General features: G+C 40.0%; 2 protein-coding genes across 2 annotated transcripts; both read right to left on the bottom strand.

The window, feature by feature from the left end:
• Window positions 1–3770: 3770 nt before the first annotated feature.
• Window positions 3771–9805, bottom strand: slc35g1 (solute carrier family 35 member G1). The gene is made up of 3 exons (XM_060863946.1): window positions 9564–9805; window positions 6075–6246; window positions 3771–5423 (listed from the first exon to the last, which is right to left on the bottom strand). The coding sequence occupies exons 1-3, from the start codon at window positions 9730–9732 to the stop codon at window positions 4676–4678; spliced, it is 1089 nt and encodes a 362-aa protein (XP_060719929.1). The 5' UTR covers window positions 9733–9805; the 3' UTR covers window positions 3771–4675.
• Window positions 9806–10306: 501 nt separating this feature from the next.
• lgi1b (leucine-rich, glioma inactivated 1b) lies at window positions 10307–15654 on the bottom strand. The gene is made up of 8 exons (XM_060863944.1): window positions 14933–15654; window positions 14773–14844; window positions 12666–12737; window positions 12516–12587; window positions 12361–12432; window positions 12098–12267; window positions 11849–12013; window positions 10307–11687 (listed from the first exon to the last, which is right to left on the bottom strand). Exons 1-8 carry the CDS (start codon window positions 15124–15126, stop codon window positions 10870–10872), a joined length of 1635 nt encoding a protein of 544 aa, XP_060719927.1. The 5' UTR covers window positions 15127–15654; the 3' UTR covers window positions 10307–10869.
• Between the last annotated feature and the right edge of the window lie 1476 nt (window positions 15655–17130).

The raw sequence follows: 17130 nt of genomic DNA, 5'->3' as shown, positions 1-17130 counted from the left end.
TCTTTAACTTTGTGATGCTAAGCTGTAAATTTGTCATGGATTGTGTAACATGCTGAACTTTGTGTAACATGCTGTAACATGCTGAACAAGAGTTGTGTGATAGTTGTGTGTATGTATGTATGTATGTATGTATGTATGTATGTATGTATGTATGTATGTATGTATGTATGAATGGGTGTGTTTTGGCTGGAGGAGACTGTAACATTTTGAATATGTTTGGATTTTGAAGCATTGTCAAGAACGATGAAGGATGGTGCAGTTTGATCACAGACTTAAATGACTGTCTGTTTGAAGCTTTGCATGTTCCTCCCACCTCTGAAAACTTGCCAGAAGATGAACTGGCTGTTTGAAATGGACTGTTGTCCCACCCAGTATTCCCAGGATAGGCTCTGGATACACCACAACCAAGACCAGGAATAAGTACTTACTGAATATCTGTTCAATTTGTAGCCAATGTCAATCAGTAGGTCTGGTCTTATTTATTAGGCAAAGTTGTAGAAACATCACAAGGATTAGCCAGGAAAATAGAAAGCCCTTCTCTGTTTTTTTTACACTTGGTTATCATGGGCATTCACCCATCTTTAGTAGAATGTTGAATATTGTGTGGGAGAATTGACCCACATGTTGAATGCATACTCTGTGCCAGTTATGTGTTTTGGGCGGAGTTGCAACGATTTTTCCAAATCCCAGTTCTCATTTAAAGGAATCTTTATGCCATTCAGAAGGAATGTGTGAGTCTGTTTGGTTCCAGACCATTACAGTGCATGTAAACCAACAAAATGTAAGGTTACAGCTTCTCCCTCTCTTATAAAAATATACACTTTATGAGCTCCAAGGTTTTGCATAATGTATTTGACCCCAAATCTTTTCCATCTCTTGAAAATAAAAAGCTGAGGACGTCACTGCGAATTTTACCCCAGTGTTAATGTCATGGGGTTTAAGTATAGAAAGCATCTATGGCCCTTTTTTTTCTGAAGTTGGATTATGATGATATTTATAGGAAGTAAACACTACTTTGCTAAGTAGGGTTCTTTTTAACAGCTAGTGTTTGGAGTTTGACAAAAATCTAGATCTCGATCGATCTAGTCATATGTGGCTATTTCATTCAGTTATTTCTATTTTTAGACAACTGAGATTGTTTTAGTCAATGAAAATTTCCTCAATATTTCCAAAGCATAACGCAACATTTCTAAATTTGCATGAAATAAAATGGCAGATTGCTGTATAAATGAATATTGCCATTGCAGGCTGACTCAAGCCACGTGGTGTGGTGTGGTCTTTGGTGTGCTTTGGCTAAATCAATGTTCTGGAGCTGGTGGAAACGTCACATGGTTATGGCGTGTCTGCAAAATGCAGCAGCTCCATTATATTATAAAAATACACTTCTTTCAGTGAGTTTTGTGTGTCACGCTAGTATCATGACACAATGCAGTTTTTCCTGATCACTGAATTCACAAAACGTCTGGAATCTGATCGGCCGGAAGCACTTGACTTGAGGAGTCACCAGTGTTAAAGCTTTTTACAGCTGTTTATAGCTGCTATAATATATAATCACAAGTTTCTTTCTAGAAATAAATGCTTAAAATAATCCACATTTCCTGCCAAATAAATCAAGATGATTTCAAGCTTGGAATTAGTAGAAATGCCTAGAAATAGGTTTTAATAATCTTAGATTCATTTTGTTGTAATCCTGTAATATTAAATACTAGATTACATTTGATTATATGTAAGATATTTTCACTTGTTAAGATGTGAGTCCTAATGTTTGCAGTATTCTAATGTTTCCTTTGATGACAGCAATCGTAATTATTGTTCAAACTTATTATTCGAGCAGGAAAGACTGATGGTGTGAAGGTCAGTGACACAAGAGCTCTAATCTTTCTAATCTAATCAGTAACTTCTATTTGGGAACTCAGATGTCTGGAATGGGAGGCACGGTGGCGTAGTGGTTAGCACGTTCGCCTCACACCTCCAGGGTTGGAGGTTCAATTCCCGCCTCCGCCTTGTGTGTGTGGAGTTTGCATGTTCTCCCCGTGCCTCGGGGGTTTCCTCCGGGTACTCCGGTTTCCTCCCCCAGTCCAAAGACATGCATGGTAGGTTGATTGGCATCTCTGGAAAAATTGTCCGTAGTGTGTGAGTGCGTGAGTGAATGAGTGTGTGTGTGTGCCCTGCGATGGGTTGGCACTCTGTCCAGGGTGTATCCTGCCTTGATGCCCGATGACACCTGAGATAGGCACAGGCTCCCTGTGACCCGAGGTAGTTCGGATAAGCGGTAGAAAATGAGTGAGAGAGAGATGTCTGGAATGACTAATATTTGCTATTTGCTCGTAGTCAGAAATGGAGTTAATCCCAATCTGGCAACCAAATTTCTTACCTTACACATGCATTTACTGCCCCCTACTGGAGTACAATTGTTGGCTTATTTAGGTTTTTTCCTTGAGGTTTGCTCAAGTTCTAGTAGCACTTTATATCACATCTTTATTATTTCATATAAATGGGATTATTTCTTTTAACACTCATCATTCATTCACGAATATTTGCAACACTTTCCCAGTAAGACTACTAGGGGGCGACAAAGCACATTTCTGAACTCTGTCTCCACCCTTGTCCTGTCATTGGTTGGTGCTCTAATGTCTGGATTATGCTCACCTGGTTTGTGTTTACTGTGTCTTTACTGTGTGTTTGTCTCCTCTACCCTGTTCTAACATGTGTTTTTGTCACACTTCTATAGTTTCTTGTACATAAATGAATTTCTGATGATATTCCGTGACTTTTGCACACTTGTTTCCCCTGTTTTTCCTCTTGCTCCATCCAGTTCTACACCTCATCATCACTGACGTCTGGTAAAATTTCCTTTGGGTAAAAGTTCAATTGAAAGGAGTAACATAAAATGCCATCGTGTCGTCACAGACCTAAAACACCACATCCGAGAGAAGTTCTGGAATCAGGGAGAGGCTTAAAGAAGAGCTGAAGATCCTCTGCACTGAAAGTAGCCAGTTGAGGTGGTAAGGAGGCCTCTGGGTGGAGGCCCCAGGGTCATCTCTGGACCTGCTGAGGGGATTAGATCTCCAGGATCCTCCAGGAGGGGGTGGAGGAAGGTGAGTTTCTCTGCTCCACCTGCTGCTACTGGGAGGGAGGGATGGCTAGGATAGGAAGGAAGGATAGGGATATGATGGGATAGATAGGAAAAGGAAGGACAGTATGGATAGACAGGAAGGAAGGAAAGATACAATAGGAAAGAAAGATCGAAAGGAAGAATGGGAAAGGGAAGATAGCAGGGAAAGGAAGAGAACAAAATGATAGGATAGTTAGGCAGGAAAGACAGAAAAGAAGAATAGGAAAGGAAGTAAAGAAGGAAGAAAGACCAGATGGAAAGGAAGGGAACGCATCCCAAAGTGTTTATTTCCTATTATACCACAGCAGTTTCCCGACTCTAGTTTGTTTTTGTTACAGAACGACACGTCGTACTTCTCGGTTTAAAATGACAAATGTTGTGGAAGGTTCATGAAACAAGATATAAATATCCTCAAAACCTCCTAATACACCTGCATGTTCTTGTAAACCAGATTATATTCACAGGGCTGTGATAAATCTCATAGTGGTGTTTTTGTGTATGTAGGACTACTGCTGTATGTGTAAAGCTGATTAGTTTACATTTATTACTAATTCCAAAAAAAAAAAACCCACATATGTGTGTGTGTGTATATATATATATATATATATATATATATATATATATATATATATATATATATATATATATATATAAATAAAATCTACAGAAGAATTTATTTAAAGTCAAAGTTTAAAAAACTGACAAGTGGATGGATTTGAACAGATATCCTGGTGATGTTTTAAGGCATGGAACAAGTGAGTGCCTTTACTGAACTTTGACTCGGTCACTGCTGAATGCTTCATTGTTAGATAAACACGATAAGCTTTCTAAAATGAAATAAATCCATAAACGAAGGATACAGTGTTCTTAATTAGGGTTAAACCATCAAACAGGGGCAAGAAGGGGTCATATTAGCACCTAATAAAAATGCATCATTTTAGTCTTGTGCAATAACTTAAATAAATAAATGCATAAAATCAATATTTATCTTGTTAATGCTTGTGCAGTAAAACTGGGACAAAGTTTAAGTCAAGTTCATAATTTCCAGGGAAGTGCTGGAGTAAATCTTAATCATAAAATACAGCCGGCGCGTCCATGATGTTTCATGGCACTTGAATAATGAATTATAAATGAATATTAAAAAATGAATAATAATAATAATAATGATGCCTTGGTGAGGCAGCTTACAACCTTCAGAATAATGTTCTGGCCAGCAGTCTATAGTAATACATTTCTAATAAATATAAGATATTCTTGATTAATTTAAAAAATAAATATATGCATGTATCCCTAAATAGAAAGCTAAGTGGTTGTAATTATGTATAAAAGTTCAAGATTATAGGTAACAGATTCTAATGCATAAAAGGTCTAGGATCTTTGGTATAAACATCTACCAAACAAAATTTTGTATAATATCACATTTAAATAATAATAATAATAATAATAACAATAATAATAAAATATATATATATCTTACTCAATCAGAGTAGGAGTTCAGAACAGAGTGTGTCAAAAATACATATTTGCTGACCTGGAATAAAATGTGAAATTATTTTGTACTCAGGTTCTCTGCTTTGTACTGTTGAACCACTTCCTGATCGCCACTCCGGTGGTGCTGCTGATGACGCACATCGCTCCTCCGACGCTCCACCAAGTGGGTGTGCGATTAAGGAAGAGGAATTGCAAAATGAAGGCCAGCACCACATCCGTGGTCCTCATGAGAGCCACAGGACCGGCTTTCTCCACCTGCAGTGCTTTGGTTAGGAAGGTCTGGCCGCCAATGCCCAGGACCCCGATGGCCATCAGGTTCCACCTGTCCCAGCCGCACGATGGTACGGCCCACTCGTCTATGACGAACAACACCACGATACACTCTATGAAACCCAGGAGAGCGTAATACCAGACGGCGAGGTAGTAGTGCACGTTCTTGCCCATCTTCCTCAAGATGACCATGGTGCATGCTGCTGCAATGGCGCTGGAGAACGCAGCTATGGTACCCTTTATGTGGTTGCCGTAGTTGCTCTCGAAGCCAGAGAACTCGCGCCCGAAGAGGAAGGGTGGCCGCGCTATCAGGACAACTCCGGTGAGGGTGAACATGGTGAAAACGACGTCCCATAGAGTGCAGCGCTCCTTCAGGAAGATCCAAGCCAGCAAGGACGTGAAGACAGGGTTGCTGAATGTGATGACGGTGGCATCAGCCAGGGGCATCTGGAGCACAGCGTAGTACAGCAGGATCATAGCGTTCGATCCGAGGAAACCTCGGAGAAACAGGTACACTCGCATGCCTTGGGGACCCAGGAAATCAATTCTGAAACAAAATGATCAGACGTTTATAACACAGTTAGTTCTGGTCCACTAATTTGATTGGTCACGTGGCATTCCAAGAGCGCCGATATTTCCCATAACCGCACTGGGACGTTTCACTGTGCGTGTCGCTCCGCTCGTTTGTTTCCGCCATATAAATTTCCACTTCCTGGTTTGAAACGGACATAATCAGTGTACAAGGCACAAGATAGTGTGGAATATAACTATAGTCTTAAAATATGAAAGCTTGTCAGATGAAGATGAACATGAAGGAACCCCAGTAAATGGGCCGATCCAGACGATTTGCTTGGATGATTTTTTTGACTCATCCTGTGGGTTGAGTGTGGTTCGAGGTTTCTTAAAGTTCACCACTGTATCAAAAATGGTAGAAAAGCACATAACAGCAGCATATACGTTATTTTAGACAAAACTGTCGTGAAAATTAAACAGTGTATGCTGTATACTGGACACTATATACGTTTGTTTGGCTGCTAGTGTTTCTTGTTAAAATTATAAAAACAGTGGACGCTAACATGCGAAGACAACGGCACAAGCAACAACCACGAAATACAGGTGCAGCTTATTGAGTGAACGTTTTTAGCGAATACATCTAGACAGGTTTGGTTGATCCACACTGACCTGGAGTGGTACTTACTTGTAGTAGATCATGGCTGGCATGACGAACAGCATCTGGAAAAAGCAGCGAATGGCACTGATTTCCACGGCATGAATTCCGTCGATTTTCTTCACGAGAAGAGAAGCGACCGAAAAGAAGAGGGAGGCTAGGAGAGTGTAGACAAGGCCCAGGCCAGAGCATGCTTTCTTCTCTGATGGAAAACAACAAAGAATTATAGAATTATAAAATAATTATTTTCATTTGTGTTTCAGAACAAAAGCATGAATTGTACTTTGTTGTGGAAACTAATGACGTCATCGTTGAGTAGGTTACTTTACTTCCTGAACAACTGCAGACCATGTGTACTTCCTGGTCCATCTACCAGCTTTCACATTACCACATTATTCACACGTTCTGGTTTAGAATAACCTGCGAGTAAGAAAGCACCTAGACACAGAAGCTAAACCTGTTTACATGCCCAGTTTAATGACCTGATTTATTTTAATCAGTGTTAATTACTAAAAGAGCTGTGATGTGTGTATGTGTTTTGTGTGTGTATATAAAACCTGACAATAATTTCCAGAACTATCAGTAACGAGACTATCAGTAATCGTATAGATTAATTATTAATAGTCAAACTATTCGATTCAATAATCTCAAGAAATTCCAAAATATTAAAGGTTTTCAATGTAAAACAAACTGTTCCGCTGCTCTACCCTCATTAAAGGCGTCCCTGTGTTCTGAATGTCATCTGAGCTTCAACTTAGCTGATGAATTTGTCCACACTGTAATGCTGAAAATGTTTTTTTCTCTGAATCGGATTCTACCTGGCCAGGTTTCTGTAAAACGATCGTCGGATATGTGACGCGAGTGCTTCGCTGTGGGATTTGGCTTTGTGAGGTGTGAAGAAACAGAAGTGTCAGGTGTCTTGCTGGTCTCATGAGAAATAAAGAAAATAAAGAAATAAAGACAGCGTGGTTCGCTTGACTACCTGGTGGGTGAACAAACCGATTCTAAGGATCAAGTCATGGGAAAGTCTAGATTGGACACACGCCAAATTGTATCAATTGGACTGACTTCAAATGCTGAATGGAAAAAACCGGGGAACAGAAAATAACCAGGGACTTTCCAAGAGCCAGTTAATATCTGACTGATTAAATCGAGTTTCCTTATAGGAAAAGGGCAGGGAAGGTCTGATATGAATAATTTGTGATATAAGATGATATCTTGATTGCTAACACACATTGGAAGGAACGTGATTAAGGATTTATTGAAGGCCTGGGAGAGTAAACCAGTCTGATGATATAACGGCATCCTTTATAGTTACCATATAAATAATTTAAAAGTTATTGCTCAGCATGTCGAACGCTATAAAACACTTCCTTGTGGAAACTGCAGAGTTATACTACATGTGATGAGCTGCTGGATTTATACCTCTCAGTAATAGGATTACTCTGGAGAGAGAGAGAGAGCGATAGAGCGAGAGAGAGAGAGAGAGAGAGAGAGAGAGAGAGACAGAGAGAGAGAGAGTCAGGCAGACAGACAGAGAGAGACAGAGAGAGGCAGGCAGAGAGATGGAGAGAGTGAAACTTTATTTCTTTTCCTCTAACTGCACAATGTTATAGATGATGCATCAGAGATGCGAAAGCTGTAAGAGGATGGCGAGCTCTGCTGCTGGAGTAACAGCACTGCTTTTGTTTTGTCTTTATCTATATTATTATTATTAGCATTAACAGAGTTATGGTTAGTAAAAGTAAAAAGACCTCCCTGTGGCCTGTTGTTATGCTTCCTCATGTTTAAACACCACATAATCACAGTAAGGCTCTCACAAGGCCTTCTTGTAGTTCTCTACAACTGTTGTATTATAAGGATCTTATAATTATATTTTACAGGTAAACCTCCCACCACGAGCTGACCTCTAAAACTCTCACTCTGTGTGTCAGCATGGGAATATTTCCCTGTTTAACACTGGAGTGTTGTGTTAGGTTTTATTCAAATTGTTTAATCACTTTTAATCGTTCTTATAAAGCCACAATCAATCACACGCACACACACACAAACTCATGTACGCACGACTAGCGTGCGAATCTCTCGGTTTTGTCTTTTAAAACACATTTATTGAGACATTTTCTAGGACACAACTCAATAAAATCCCCCTTCAATAAAACAGATGAAAGTGAAATTGACGTGACATACAGCTAAGTATGTGAACACACACCCGGAGCAGTGGGCAGCCATTTATGCTGCGGTGCCCGGGGAGCAGTTGGGGGGTTCGGTGCCTTGCTCGAGGGCACCTCAGTCGTGGCCGGCCCGAGACTCGAACCCACAACCTTAGGGTTAGGAGTCAGACTCTCTAACAATTGGACCACGACTTCCCTCACATGACGTTTCTTATTCACACTTTGTATTATATTCTCACACACACACATTCACTACACTGGCCTTGATAGTTAAAAGGCTGTATTGCAAACCTGTCTGTGCTCAAATTAGTCAGAAAAAACTTCTCCTTGTGCCCAGATGCGGCTTTGTGACATTCAGTCCCAAGCTCACGCTGTCATTACTCAGAAGCCTGTTTGCAAGAATAGTTTTGAATCATTTTAAGATGCGTTTTATGTCGTTTTTCAGGAAACCAGAAATTGCACAATGCAACAGTGACAAGTATGAATCATGTACAGTAATGAACTAGATACCAGATAGTTAAGATATTTAAACAGTTCTTTTGCTGTAGTCTGGATTCTACTCAATGATAAAAGACTTTAATTAACTTAGAGAGAGAGAGAGAGCGAGAGCGAGAGAGCGAGAGAGAGAGAGAGAGAGCGAGAGAGAGAGAGAGAGAGAGAGAGAAAAAGATAAATAAACAATATATTACGTATATTATCTATAATATATTATATTATTATAGTCTGTAATATTATATATAATTATATTACATATATTATATATAATATATATATATTATTATAATCAGTAATCCTGTGGATGATTAGTTACTATAGCAGTTACTATAATAATAGCAGTGTATTAATATAAACCTGTCATATGACTTAAAGCCTGCAAAATGAATCAACACATTCTGGCCAATTAGATTACAAGAACGACAGATCCCGCCTCCATTCAACTCCAGCCAATCAAAATCCCGCATCGCAAAGCCTGCGTCGTTATGATTGGTCAGTGTGATTTACGGGGGGGTTAAATCCAAACGAGCTACAGCTTGATTTTTTTTTTTGTTATATCAATGACAGTGTTATAAAAGTTTCATAAAATAAACTAAAGTTTTAATACAATGAACTTTACTGTCTCTAACGTCGTTTAGATGACAAAATACATGTAAAGGTTCGGAGGTTAAAGTTAAAACATCACTTTAGAATGAAACAGTAAACAGATCCCTCTAAACAGTAAACAGATCCCTTCTGAACAGATCCCTTTAAACAGATCCCTGTAAAAAGTAAACGGATCCCTTTAAACAGATCCTGTGAACAGATCCCTGTGCACTTAGTCCTAGTGGTCTTCCTGATCAGATCATCTTACCTGTCTGACCTGCTCCTGCCTCCATGTCCTCCTCCTCATTCTCCTCCACATCACCGGGCACTTTTATAAACCCCTCGTCCTCCTCTCTATAGGGGAAAACAGATAAAACCGTGTCTTCTCCATCATCCTCGTTTCCTTCTGTGTTATTCCTGTGTCCCAAATCGTCCATATCGAGATGCACCTGTTACTCATATCTCGGTAACGTCCCCCGTCACACTGTTCCCTAAGCAGCACAACTTAGCTTTATCATTAACCTTGCGCACGCTGACTGCCAACGCCACGTTCTGCCGCTAGAGGGCGAGCGAGAGTTTTCGGTCGCGTCCCAATCCACACTATACCTTACTGTACTGCGAGTCCGGGCAGTAATCTACTCGTGTTGGTGCTTTATACGGCAGTTTGTACGTAAAACAAACGTGAACACTAGCGAGCACGTCAGGGGTTTCATATGAGTCGATATTACAGATTTAGAAGAACACTTGACATTGAGACTGGAAGCTCATTTAAACACGACCGTAACATGGAGTGCGGGCCGTAATAAAGGTGGCCAACCGAGTAGTTTCCCGGAGTTTTCACCCACCGTGATTATGGTTTCTACTCATTTATCAGAAAACATGCTTATAATTATGAATAAAGCTCGTTTTTAATAAGCAAAAGACACGAGCTTGTAGAATTCCCATGCTTAATACAATAACAGATATCACCTTTATATTAAAAGTGGTTTATTATTTCTACACAGCAATGACAAAGAGACAATTTCACATCTTTATAAAATGACACAACAACAACAAAAAAACTAAATCTAAATTCACTGCATTATGCTTGAATTAGTCTAAAGTCAACTGCAAAATGCAAAATTGTCCATTGAACCTACCTTAAAAAAACATTGTTGGCAAGATGAACTATTTGTAGTTATTTTTGTATAAAAGTTACAAACTGCTTAAAACTACAATAAAAATAATCTGTTGACAATTTACTAGCAAAACTATTACGACGTGTTAATCACTGAAATCTGCAGTTTCTGTTCCTTCATTGTGCCTCTCAAATGTCTGACTAGCTTTCGTTGGCAGGAAAATAATACACGAACAACAGCTTTTGTTAAGAGGAAAAGGGGTTAAAAAGAGGAAAACTGAATAGTGCAGACTAGATGTTGATAACAATAGTGAAGGACACAAAGGGTTTGTAGAAAGGCAGTCATCTGGAAGCGTCGTTAGTCATCTAGATAATGCGTGTGAGCTCTGAAAGCAAGCTCGTCTCCTTCGGTGTGTCCTGCTGCACTTTCTTTCATCAAAAACCTTCAAGCGAAGCTTCAATTGCTTAGATCGATGATGAGGTGTTCATAGATCTGTGTCCTCCCTTTGAAACTGGAGGCGAGCAGGAGCTCATGGTTGTCAATGGATACCATGGAGAAAGCTCTCGGTGCTTGAACGTTCAGCTCCTGGAAGTGCACGAAGCGACCCTTCTTGTAGTCCCACTGGTAGACCTGCGTGAGCGAGTAGTCGCTGCCAAGGATGGCGTACTGCCAGCTTCCAACAGTCACAGGCTGGAAGACCATGGAGCCACGTGATGGCACACTCTGCACCTCGGTGAACATGGCACCATCCCATCGCATCACCTTCGAGTCACCAATGAAGCGTGTCAGGCAGATATAAAGCTCACCCCTGGCTCGGAAGTGCTTGACGGCGTACACGTCCTCTGTCTCGGGGATGTCCGTGCGGCGCTCGAACCTCTTCTGGCTCCGGTTCCACTGATAGACAACGGGCCGCTGCGAGCTGCTAGACAGGATCAGATGGGGTTTGCTGCCGATCTCCAAGTACTCCACGTCTGTGTCCCGGTGCCACGGGTGTAGAGATTGGTGCGAGTAGAAGCCGTTGCCATTCCACTTGTACACTGTAGTGGATCCTGCTTTGGAGCTGTCAGCTATCGCGAAGAACCACTCGCCTTCCAAGCGGAAGGTCTCAACATCATTTGGCTTGCGGATCTTCAGGATATCGATGTCTTGGATCTTGATGAACTTGTGGGCCGACGTGTCCCATTTGTATATGTGCGAGCCCCCGAAAAGTTGTGCGACAATAATGAAAAGCTGGTCGTCGATCACCATCGGCTTACAGACGACGGTAGAGGTGCCTAAGAAGAAACAGACACAAAACAAATTAAACACAGCGTCATGGTGTGATGTGGTCTGAGGAAAACGAAATAGTGAAATGGTACAAGTTTAAGAATTTTTGGTTGCACACATATTTATTAGAGATCATAATAAAAAAGTGTGTATGTTTGCCAGCTCTTACTTTCTATACTTTCGAAAGGTCTGAACTCCATGTTGACGTGGTCCCATTCCATGAAGCTGCATGTTCCTGCAAAAGGCTGTGCAAACACGGCGTACTGATCGCTCCCGATGCTGAAGCCCTCTACCGAGATAGACTCAAACTTCAGGGTCTTCTTGGAAACAAACTCTGTAACAGAAAATACATGCGGAAATGTGTCTCGTTTAACAGGATCAGAAAACGGATCCACATTCCCGTTGACCGTCGTCTCACCTGCAGTTATGCAGTCAAACGCTTGGGGAATCAGCTCATTGATCTTCTTCCCTTGATAAAGCGGTGGCCCACTGCAGTGTATCTGGTCCACTGTTGCGTTGGTGTTGTGCATCCACTCGACTAACCATTTCAGCTTACAGTCACAGACGAACATGTTTCCTCGAAGATCCCTGATAGTACACGTCTTTAGAGTTAAAGCTGATGCCATTAACATTAAAAGGACTTTCTATCAAGGATTATTTGTCAAATGTGTCAGAACATACACTTTCGTTAAGGCATCCATTCCCTTGAAAACATCTTTGGGTAACGTCTCGAGGTTATTATAGGCAAGGCTCCTGATCGGTGCACAGATAAATATTTAAATATAAACCCGATAAACAGAGTTAATAATTTGCTCTCCAGTAATAAATATACTCACAGATGAAGGAGAGATTTCAACCCCCTAAAGGCCAAAGGTGACATGGTCTCGATTTTATTGTTTTCAATAAACCTGCAATAAATTGTCTCGTTTAAATTGTTAAAATTCAATCACTGCATTAAGTAATAAAGGGTGACACAAGGTACTCACAGGTACTCCAGGTGCGGCAGGCCCTGAAACGCATCTTCATCGATAGAGTCGAAAGAGTTGGCTGTAAACAAGCTGTCAACCAAATCAGCATACACACATACACACACACATACACATATCTAAGTCTGTAGTGTCTGAAAATAAATGTAGCTTTCTTCCATTTATCCTTTTAAAAATTGGTGGGACTTTTGGTGGGAAATTTTTTGGGGGGTTTACGCAGGAACATATGGTTATGATCCAGCATAAGAGTCAAAGTAAACACATACATAAGTCTGATTTCACAAAACCACATGTGAGGAAGTGTAAGTACCATAACGACTTCTTCCTGTATTGCTCCAGGGAAAACTACAAAAGATTCTCGCTCTTGTTCTCTCTCTTCAACAGCTGTAGTTTTAAATTTGTCTGATATTGTATGGGAACGTATATGAAATGTTTATCTGCTGCCCTGTAAATTATTACTGCAAGTACTCTCTAGTCTATGTGGTATTAAACTCTTTTAATTTAAAAAAGGGGACTTGTTATTCACATCCTTATAAAGAAAAGAAAAGTTTTTTCCCACTAAACTATTCCTTTAAAAGGAAGGTGTTTCAGGTTGTGCCACTGTATACTGATAATATGCATTTAATAGAAATCTCAACTCCTTACACTCAAATGAGCCTCGGAGGCACATATACACCTGGCGTGTGGCTAAAATGTGTCCAGACCATCTCCCGAAGTGGTTTAAACTAACAGATTTAAATCTGTTGCAAATGTGTCTTGGACGCAATTACACATGTATTTTTATTTGGATTATCTGTGGCTCTGGATAGAATCCTGACACTCGAAGATGCACACGAACCGACCAAATGTAAAAGACAAAGTAATTGTTATCTGCTGTGTGTAGTCTACTCTAACGTATTGTAAACAAATAGCAAAATTATTTGGAACAAAACTGAAATTTGGAAGCATTTTTGGGACAAATTGTGAGTGGTGTCACAATTTCTGAGGTTTTATTTCAAAAATCTAATCAATAATCATTCGTTCATTAATTCAAGACATGTAGTCAAAACCTTTTAACTGACTGACTTAAAACCTTAAAATGTACAAAACCAGACCAACAGAGCAGCTGCACTGTATAATTTACACACCACAACACATTGTAGTGTTGCCAGATTGGGCAGTGTTTTGTACTTCAAATCTTTTAGTCACATTTGGGATAGAAAAAACAACGTCTTTCGACAGCAGAGCTATATAATTTAACATAATTTAGACCGGTGGCAACGACTATTTAAAGTCATTGTAAAAGGATGTTTGTTATAGTGTATATGTTTATAGATTATAGAGTTAGAAATAATTTATGTTGGCAGAATGAGTGGTCTGAAAATCTGGAATTTCCTGCCGTAAACTTTCTAGCGGAAACTTCTAGGCAAATGATGTTGAAGGAACCTTTTAGAAGGACAAAAACCTTTTCCAGGCATTAAGTGGCGAGCTCCACGAAGACATGGTTTAAAAAGAATGCAAGAGCCAGGACCTCAACCCAACTGAACACCTTTGGGATGAATTGGAACCCCGACTTCACCCCAGATCTCCTCAACACCAGTCCATTTTCTCACTGATCTCACAGCTCTTATGGCTAAATGATCAGAAATCTCCACAGTTTCAGCGCTTCAACATTTACTTAAAGCCTTCTCAGATGAGTGGAGGAGGGACTTAATATGGAATGGGGTGTGATAGTCAGGTGTCCATAAACGTCTCAGCATCGAGTCATTTCGGATCATCTTTACTCTAGCTTTTAATTGTACCGTTCAATCTGGCAACCCTATTTAAGCGTTTTAAGTGATTAGATACGGAGCTTAATGGACTCCTTAATATTGGTCCTAGTGAAGGAACAGACAGTGCTTGTTTACAGACATTTGCACATCCAGCCTTCAGTAATTAAGAACAGACCCACAACAACACAATAACACAAAAGGGGACGCACTAAAAAAATAAATGAATGAATGAACGTTCCAAAATAAAACGCAGCCACTGGGTTGCCATGGCGACGTCCAAGCCATCAGAGTGAAAACACCATTAAGATGCTATAACGCAGTTGGAATTATTAATATAATGGGATAACAGAGCTCACAGAAGCTGGAGAGACGGCGTGTGCAGGAAGCTTCCTGGGGAAATTTCAGTTAATCCAGACTTCACGAATGATCTGTTGGAGAGACACGTCATAATACATCAACATGGATGTTTTTTTAATGTTTACGCGCAGCTACGATGGAAATCTCAAGTCAACTTACAATGAGACGACGTCCGGAGGGAAGGCGTGAGGAACATTCCTGATGTTGTCGCACAAAGCGTTATCTTTGGTGCATGTGCATCCCACAGGGCACCGGGGCTGCTTATTGCCCCTGCGGCTCTCCGCCGAGAGAAAGACCGCGGCGGCGCAAAGCAGCGTTACCGTGAACCACAGGGTCCCGCAACCGTGTCCCATCCTGTCCCGGTTCACTTCAGATCCTGCCTGGGATACAGTCAGACCAAACAGCCTTCTGTTCCTGAGGAAATCACGCCTATGATGCTATGAGGATGCGCGTCGTTTGATGGATAACGCAAAAGATCTCAGAAAAGCATCCAAGCGTCTGGACCCGAAGATAAAGACGCTCCAATGCGCACGTAAAACCTCCCGGCTCAAAAGATAAATACAGCAAATCACAATAACATCAACCAGAATTGGACAGAAATCCCTCTAAAGCCCGTCAGCCTTGTGTAGAGACCATGCCAGCCCACCAAGGAGACACTGATACAATAAATAAAGATGTGTGCAGGGTTTCAGCCAATGGTCTTGTGGTTTATCTCTTTTCCTGCGATTGCGCATGAGCGCTTTCTGGGAATTAAACTCATCGGAATATTCATGAGACATAAAACACGCACCTGAGTCCCAAGCTGCGAGAAAAGGATGCTGTTGGGCTTTGTAGCTTCATTATACCGTGTTTTATGTCCAACATTACACAAAAGCATAAATAAATAAATAAATAAATAAATAAATAAATAAATAATGGGTTAACTACTATATTTGTGCTCATCTTGGTGCTGTTATTGTTGTGGCTGTAGTAGGTGGTTGTTGTTGATTTTATTGTTGGTTGTTGTAGAAATAGGTTATTTTTTGTTGTTGCAGCAGTAGAAGGTTTTTGTTATTATTGTTGTTTTAGTAGTAATAGGTTGTTTTTGTTGGGTCAGCAGCTGTAGTCGGTTGTTATTGTAACTGTAGTTCGTTGTTATTGTAACTGTAGTAGGTTGTTATTGTAACTGTAGTAGGTGGTTATTGTAGCTGTAGTAGGTTATTATTGTAGCTGTAGTAGGTTGTTATTGTAACTGTAGTAGGTTGTTATTGTAACTGTAGTAGGTTATTATTGTAGCTGTAGTAGGTTGTTATTGTAACTGTAGTAGGTTGTTATTGTAACTGTAGTAGGTTATTATTGTAGCTGTAGTAGGTTGTTATTGTAGCTGTAGTAGGTTGTTATTGTAGCTGTAGTAGGTTGTTATTGTAGCTGTAGTAGGTTGTTATTGTAACTGTAGTAGGTGGTTATTGTAGCTGTAGTAGGTTGTTATTGTAGCTGTAGTAGGTTGTTATTGTAACTGTAATAGGTTGTTATTGTAACTGTAGTAGGTTATTATTGTAACCGTTGTAGGTTGTTATTGTAACTGCAGTAGGTTGTTATTGTAACTGTAGTAGGTTATTATTGTAGCTGTAGTAGGTTGTTATTGTAGCTGTAGTAGGTTGTTATTGTAACTGTAGTAGGTTGTTATTGTAACTGTAGTAGGTTGTTATTGTAGCTGTAGTAGGTTGTTATTGTAGCTGTAGTAGGTTGTTATTGTAACTGTAGTAGGTTGTTATTGTAGCTGTAGTAGGTTGTTATTGTAACTGTAGTAGGTTGTTATTGTTACTGTAGTAGGTTTATTGTAATTGTAGTAGGTTGTTATTGTAACTGTAGTAGGTTATTATTGTAGCTGTAGTAGGTTGTTATTGTAGCTGTAGTAGGTTATTATTGTAGCTGTAGTAGGTTGTTATTGTAACTGTAGTAGGTTGTTATTGTAACTGTAGTAGGTTATTATTGTAGCTGTAGTAGGTTGTTATTGTAGCTGTAGTAGGTTATTATTGTAGCTGTAGTAGGTTGTTATTGTAACTGTAGTTGGTTATTATTGTAGCTGTAGTAGGTTGTTATTGTAGCTGTAGTAGGTTGTTATTGTAATGGTAGTAGGTTGTTATTGTAGCTGTAGTAGGTTGTTATTGTAGCTGTAGTAGGTTGTTATTGTAACTGTAGTAGGTGGTTATTGTAGCTGTAGTAGGTTGTTATTGTAACTGTAGTAGGTTGTTATTGTAACGGTAGTAGGTTGTTATTGTAGCTGTAGTAGGTTGTTATTGTAGCTGTAGTAGGTTGTTATTGTAACTGTAGTAGGTGGTTATTGTAGCTGTAGTAGGTTGTTATTGTAACTGTAG

The sequence above is a fragment of the Tachysurus vachellii genome, chromosome 2, assembly GCF_030014155.1.
Source record: "Tachysurus vachellii isolate PV-2020 chromosome 2, HZAU_Pvac_v1, whole genome shotgun sequence".
NCBI classification, from domain to species: Eukaryota; Metazoa; Chordata; class Actinopteri; order Siluriformes; family Bagridae; genus Tachysurus; species Tachysurus vachellii.
Note: the sequence above shows the minus strand (reverse complement) of the source record. Positions and strands in the feature narration are given on the sequence as shown.

Excerpts from the sequence above, each read along its gene's own strand:
- slc35g1 (XM_060863946.1), bottom strand. The coding sequence starts at position 9,732 with ATGGACGATTTGGGACACAGGAATAACACAGAAGGAAACGAGGATGAT. Across the intron at positions 6,247-9,563 it reads GGCAGGAGCAGGTCAGACAG|AGAAGAAAGCATGCTCTGGC; the intron begins GTAAGATGATCT and ends GTTTTCCATCAG. Across the intron at positions 5,424-6,074 it reads CCAGCCATGATCTACTACAA|AATTGATTTCCTGGGTCCCC; the intron begins GTAAGTACCACT and ends ATTTTGTTTCAG.
- lgi1b (XM_060863944.1), bottom strand. The coding sequence starts at position 15,126 with ATGGGACACGGTTGCGGGACCCTGTGGTTCACGGTAACGCTGCTTTGC. Across the intron at positions 12,738-14,772 it reads ACGCCGTCTCTCCAGCTTCT|CTTGTTTACAGCCAACTCTT; the intron begins GTGAGCTCTGTT and ends TTTGGTTGACAG. Across the intron at positions 11,688-11,848 it reads ACCTTTCGAAAGTATAGAAA|GCACCTCTACCGTCGTCTGT; the intron begins GTAAGAGCTGGC and ends GTTTCTTCTTAG.